The sequence below is a fragment of the Brachyistius frenatus genome, unplaced genomic scaffold (genome assembly GCF_029030835.1).
Source record: "Brachyistius frenatus isolate BFR_SWC_R1_liver_20210118 unplaced genomic scaffold, ASM2903083v1 Contig_47, whole genome shotgun sequence".
NCBI lineage: Eukaryota > Metazoa > Chordata > Actinopteri > Embiotocidae > Brachyistius > Brachyistius frenatus.
In genome coordinates this window covers 2,306,636-2,313,987 of record NW_027210646.1, presented here as the reverse complement: position 1 = coordinate 2,313,987, position 7,352 = coordinate 2,306,636, and the positions used below count along the sequence as shown (strand labels likewise).

Sequence of the window (7,352 nt, the reverse complement as noted above, 5' to 3'; positions counted from 1 at the left end):
GCAAAGGGATCAGGAAGGATTAACAGTGCTTTTGGAGAGCAGGATGGTGAAACAAAACCCAAGTATAACAGCAGCAGAAGAGATGTTCCACATTACCTCGAGGGAGCTTTGTTGGATGATAATACAAAGCAGTTTGACAATAGGTATACATATGATCAGCTTAACAGTGATTTTCTATCTCTGCTACAATATTTGGTTTCAATCCACTCTGAACGTGGATTAAAAACATCCACTCAAGCAAATGTGAACATTTCTAACCCGTGGTGCACCACCAGACCAAAATTAGATCCCCGCATTTGAAAGACTAATAACACTAACACAAGCGCAAAGATTCCCTGGACCCAGAGACAGACACTGCATTTGGATGAGTCATCTGATCCAGGTCTAAACTTCACCCACCACAAGGTCTGCCAATGTAAAACACACACACACACACACACACACACACACACACACACACACACACACACACACACACACACACACACACACACACACACACACACACACACACACACACACACACACACACACACACACACACACACACACACACACACACACACACAGCCCAACCTTTGAAAAGATCCCTAAGCATCTGGAACACTGACCACAACATGGTCAGAGAGGAGAACCATATATTTGTCTGTGAGTAAGAAACGGGAGATACAGACAAGACAGCTCAGACTACCATTCTCACACACTGAGGACTCACAATTGAACCTTAACAAAGTGCAGAGTACCCTCAAGGTTCCAGAGTACTCTCAAGTCTGTGACTCTTACAGAGATTTGACAGAAAAGCCTCACAATCAGCCAGAGATCACAACAGGATTTCTGCTCATCCATCCACTATGTAATCCCTCTGGATTTTCTTTGAAACATTAAATACATGATGTTCCAATGGATCAAACAAGAATTTGCTAATCCTGGTATAGCGATCTTTCTCTTTCGAACACAACACACCAAGGAGATGAGTCACTTCCATGTCATAAAAGCTTAGATTGACACCTTGATCTGTATGAAGAAAAAAAAAAAAAAATCAACTATACGCATGTCTGCATCACTGTAATTTGTAGTTGTAGAAGGGAAGGCCAATAAACTGCCACAGCTAACAACCGAAATGTTAGGAAAACTACTGAGTTAGAAACAACATCACACTTGTTTAATGCAGACAGTATGTCCTTCAGTACTCCAAAGGTCCGGCCAAACCTAACAGCCGCAACTATCCACACAACAATGATGGATATCTTCTGGTTTACACTGTTGGGGTAAAGATGGTCAGAGACTATTTTCCATCCAGCTGCCTGAGGTACTGACTACTGGATTGATTTAAGATGTGCTCTAACAACCGTAGGCCCGGGACACAGAGGCTGCATGGTTGTTCTCTGTGCTGCACAGCTGCGTCTTGCTTGCGTGTCAACAGCAGCAGTACTTCTCCTGCTACTGCCAGTCCTATAATTGAATCACTGAGTTTCCCCCAAATAATGGCCATAGTTTTCTATTGTTCGAGGTCCGACAAGTGATGAGTTGTAACCAAAAAGCAGGAATTTTTACTCTCTGAACAAGGGTAAACAAAACTCATAAACACTCATACTGATACAACATCATGAGGTGTCGAGCGATTCTTTCTTCTTTTTGGAAATCATGGATGCCGCTTTCTCCTGGCTAAAGAGGAGAGGGACCGTCCAGCGTGATATCGGCACACAGTTCAAAAGCCAGCATCTGTGATGGTATAAGGGTGCATTAGTGCACATGGTATGAGTAGCTTGCACATCTGGGAAGGCCGCATTAATGCTGCACGATATATACAGGTTTTGGAGCAACATATGCTGTCGTCCAGACAACGTCTTTTTCAGGGAAGGCCTTGCTTATTTCAGCAAAACGATGTCAAACCATTTTCTGCTCGTATTACAGCTGCATGGCTCCAGACTGGAATAGTCTGGGTACTAAACTGGCCTGCCTGCTGTCCAGACCTGTCACCCACTGAAAACATTAAGTGCATCGTGAAATTAAAAATGTGACAAATTAGACCCTGAACTGTTGAGCAGCTGAAATCCATTATCAGACAAGAATAGGACAACATTTCACTTTCAAAACTCCAGTAACTGGTCTCCTCAGTTCTCAAACGTTTACAGTGTTAGTAAAAAATAAATAAATAGATGATGCAGCACACTGGTACACATACCTCTGTCCTTAAGCTATTTTGAAACGTGGCATTAAATTCAAACTGAGCATACATTTTCCCAAAATATTTTTTTCTAAATTTCAATATTTATGTCGCCTTTGTTTCGTTTCCAATTTCATACGGGTTTACATGATTTGCAAAACATAATAATCTATCAATTTACACAGCGTCCCAACTTTTTGGGATGGTTTCATATCACAGCAAAAGCTGGCATCATTATCCATCAGCACAATAATGGTAACACAGACAAAAACCAACGTGTGAGGCTTAAAGGTCAATAAAATAACATTTATAACAGCACACCAACTCAACAACAAACAACATAACCTAGTTTAACCTACCGGCGGTGCCGTGCCTCTTCGGTAACGCTCATCAGTCGTTCACATATTTGAAACTTTTTTGACAGTAACGTTTGAGTCACAGAGCTGGCAGTACCGTCACTGTACATTTCAAAAATCTCTTCAAAGATTTATAACATAACAGACGTGTGACACGCAAATAATTGTTTCTTCTTCTTCTTCTTTGGTTATTAAAGGCAGCTTGCATCCATTGTGTTGCACTACCACCACCTTCTGGTTCTAGTGTCCTCCAATGGCTTCCAGACGGACGTCCTTTTAATCAGTCCAGTTCTTACTAGGAAGCTGACCAAGCACCTTCTGCCATGCCCCTTGTCCCCACACTCCCAAGATGCCTTTCAACCCTGTTTCTGTCATACCTAATCTTCTCAACGCATTCATCAAGTTATTTCTCTCTTCTCTCCCACAATTAATCATCACATGTTCAACATTTTCTGGTTCCTGGCAAAGTCCTGTTGGATGTTTTACAATAATATGAAGTGTGTTATTCAGCTTACTGTGGCCTATTTGCAACCTATTTATAATTGTTTCCACTTTTCTACTGCCTTTGCTGCTCCTCCCAGGACCAACTCTCCTTTCTATTGAATATAAATGGTCTCCCAATCCCATTGCTGCTGCCACTCTCTATTAATTTTTCCATTTACAACGGTTATTCCTTCTGATTTTGTGAGGGTAATGTTTGAATCGACACTGTCTTTTTTAATAGTTTGTTTCACCAGTATGTCAACTCTTTCATTACCGATAATGCCTATATGTGCCAGAACCCAAAAGAATATGATTTCTGTGCCTTGTCTCCTTGTCCTTGTTTATGCTGTCAATATTTCAAGAATTAAATCCTGGCGTTTACTGGCCACACCTGATATTAGACTGTGCAGGGCACAGACTGAGTCACTACAGCTGTCCTGCAGCACTCTTTTCCGCAAAAAAGTTTCACTTGCTCGTGCTTGTTGTAATGACAGGCGGAAGTGACTGCTAAGAAGAAGAAGAAAAAGAACAAGAACAACAAGAAGAAGACGAATTCTGTGACATGAACATGTCCATGGGCTGTCACTTCTTTTATAGGCCTAATTATTATTATGTTTGTTTATTATACAAATTTGCAACTCAGGAGTTTTATTAAATTATATTATTTTTCATTTCAGTTGGATAACTGTCTTGGACAAGTCTGTGCCTTTGTACCTTTTTAGTGACTAGACACAGGTTTACTATTGGAAATTCAAATGTAAATGTATGTATTGTTTTCATGTATTATTATTTTTTTTACCAGTTTTCTACAGATGAGCTCTCACAACAGTGCTGGGCTGTACAGTGATTTTGATAAAGTGACACTCAAAAAAGCAAACCAAATCCACTAAAATATACAGCTGTAAAACCAACTGTGATATTCAAAAATTTTAGGCTATTTGAATACTTTCAATTTTAACCATTTGTTCTAATACATTAAGACATGTCACAATTTTGACAACATTTCGATTAAGAAAAGGAAGATTTCATGTTTGCAATAAACAACAACAAATCCCATGAGGCTTGAATGCCATGTTGCAGTGCACTCTTCCTTTTAAATATAATGCTATCTAGATCTGTTCCACACGTCAGCATGACCGGGTTGTTTTGGACTCTAAGGGGCTGAAATCCACAGTAAGTGTTTCATCAACTATCATCAACCCCTTGAATACCATGAGGTTAACAAAATACATTCTTGAGATTGGAGTAATAGTACACCCATCACTCCAGTGGTGCAGAACAGTTCAATACTGGCTGCCAACATAAAGTAGTCCCTGCTGTCAACAAGATGTGGATTCATGACCTGCTCTGCAAACAACGACACAGCTTGGACTTTTACTGTTTATTTTTGTTTTTACTGCAACTAGGGAAGTTTATTGTGACAAATTTTGGATAACAAAGTGAGTGACTTAAGTGGACTCCAACACTGGCTTCAAATAACAGCACAAAACAGAGCAACACTTCAACTTCCATATTGGTGACAGACTTGAAGAAGTAAACAGTCAAAGAGCAGTAGAGGCTGATTTCATTAGTTCTGTGAGAAGAAGCAGATCGCGGAAAACAAAATCCAGATTGTTGATTATGTTTTAAATTACAGTTACCATAAAAAGGAGCCACACAAATCTCCCCGGGTGAGTCTACAGAGTAGTCCTCACAGAAAGGGTTTGATATGGAGCTTTTCCATAATTATACAGTGTAGTGGTAGTTTAGCTTGAAGTACAGTGTGAGCTATTTATTCAGATTTCTTCCTCTTCATATTAAAGTTGAAGAAATGTATGTAAGCCTTAGGGTCTACTTCTTACCCAAGTATCACAGGTCTCATTGAGACTACTAAAATGTGCGCGCGCGCGCGCGCACACACACACACACACACACACACACACACACACACACACACACACACACACACACACACACACACACACACACACACACACACTACAAACACACACACACACACACACACACACACACACACACACACACACACACACACACACACACACACACACACACACACACACACACACACACACACACACACACACACACACACACACACAACTGGTTATCCACATATAGCACATTCTCACCACATCTCACAACATTTCAAGTAACGAATGATACTGACTCTATATGCCTTCAAAGCATACCTCCTATCCAACATAGATTTATTTGTGCTGTATGTCAGGATAAATCCCAGTCTGTTCAGTTGTAAATTAAGACCTGGGTCAGTCTGCTGACCATTAAAGGTGGTCCGGATCTCCCAGTAAGTACAGTGATGTCTGCCGCTATTCCTGGGTGGCCCTTACAGTTGCTTTGAATGGGCCTGGTGTATAAAGCCGGCACAGTACACAAGCTTTAAGGAGATACTGCGGGTTTCATACTCCCCAGAGATGGTATTAATGATATGAAACTTGATCTCTCTGATTCTTAACATGACATATGTAACTGATATTGCACAGATTTAACTAAATGAATATATATGTGCTGCATAAAAGTAAAAATCACATTCATCTTAATGAAGTCATATGTCTGAAATAGGATACTACACAGAGAAAATGTATCAGTAATTGTGCCACCATTTCATCTAAATAAACTCTGACATACTGAAACATTTGCTGATTCAAAAAGGGGAGGAAAAGCATCAGTGCTGCTTTTGTGTGACATTTGTGGCAGTAATTGAAGTCTTCATCTCCCAAAGTGTCTTGCCATATTGCAGAACTCCTCATGCCTTGATATTTGGCTGACATAAGAGATGAAAAACTGGAGGAGACATATGAACTCAGGGAAAATATTGGTAGAATAAACGAAGTTAACATGCTGGTGATCAATGGAACAAGAACAGATGGCCATCATGCTCCCAAATGCTTTCCAACAATGTGAAAATGGAATATGAAATATGAAAATTGTAACCTGCAATGCAAGACGTTTCCTTTTTCTGACAGGAAAATATTGTTTATAGTGTTATAAAGATTATATCAAGGCACCAAAGTGACTCAATTATGCCATGTCCTGAAATTCTTCCACAGATCTTTGAAAACCACATCCCTTTCCAACGAGAACACAAAGCGCAAAAATTCATGGGACATTAATCAACATACCATGTTTTACAGGATGGGGTTTTAAGTGATTAGTCCTCTCACACATCCCTTTACAGGAATCAGCCTCAGTGAAATGAGACTGGAGATCTGAGCAGTTTGTTCACCACATCCCGAGGGGCAGTCTTGAGAGCTGGCATGGCTGGGTATAGTTTACCACAAAACTCAGTAGGGTTTGAATGGAGGGATCAGACTGTGTTAGGCTGGAGGCTGTGTCCATGGTGTGTGTGTGTGTGTGTGTGTGTGTGTGTCTCTCCAGATCTGACGTCGCCTGTGTAACACCCAGACAACCACAGTTTAACCAACACGCGCCCAGGCAAACACACACGAGCAGCGCAGTCATCGTCAGAGCACATTTCTGTCTCTCAGTGAACCACTCGGCTCAAAAAAAAAGTTAGATGGCCTACGTAATCTGGGATATCTTAAACCTGTACTTTATTATGACAATGCTGATCATTTCAAAAATAAGTTTAGTGTGTTGATGGAAGAGAATTCAAATGTTGAGTTCAACTCCTTTTTTAGTTTTAGCAAGTTGAGGTTCAGATGGCTCTCAGTACGACAGGGTCAGTGAACAGAACAACAGAACAAGTTGACCAAATCTTTTTTAATGAATATAATGGCATTCCACCTAAGCCCACCATAAACTTGCTTATTTGCTATCTGGAAAACACTAACTCTTTTAACAGTGCATGTCAATAAACACTTTCTTAACATGAATGTGCTGCCCTCACGATGTGAATATGCGCTAGGCCTAAAAAAAAGAGTCTATCAACCACAAAATGCATCTGTTTTCTTCATGTCGAAGTTCAATAGCATGCTATAGAGCAAACAAAAATAAATGGTATATTTCATACTCTGAAGTAATATTCCCATATTTTATCATACAGTTACAGTACAATGTCTATGAAATATCTGTGAAAAAAGTATACAATATTGTTTTCTCATTCATATGAATTATAAAAATAATTGTCTGTATACACATATTCAAAATGTCCAGCAGTTTGCATAATAGTTTGATTGGATCAGTGTCTCTGGTCTTCATCACTATAGGCCTGTAAAAAATGAGAGGAAAAAACATCAGTCTCATAGAAACCAAAATCAGACACATTTAACCTCTAATAAGAATAATAACACAGTCAATTACTATGAAACAGCCATTTGAATATTTGAACATGTCATAGACAAACATGAGGTGGAAAATAAGGC

The 7,352-nt window shown here is 39.8% G+C and overlaps 1 protein-coding gene across 2 annotated transcripts in view; it reads right to left on the bottom strand.

Annotated features, from left to right (window-relative positions):
- Positions 1 to 6,753: 6,753 nt before the first annotated feature.
- Positions 6,754 to 7,352, bottom strand: part of cunh8orf34 (chromosome unknown C8orf34 homolog) — a 58,422-nt gene continuing 57,823 nt past the window's right edge. For both annotated transcript variants that reach the window (XM_069703468.1, XM_069703469.1), the window contains exon 15: positions 6,754 to 7,198. In XM_069703468.1, coding sequence (XP_069559569.1) covers positions 7,191 to 7,198 — 8 coding nt within the window. In that variant the 3' untranslated portion in view covers positions 6,754 to 7,190. The remainder of the gene's footprint in view (positions 7,199 to 7,352) is intronic.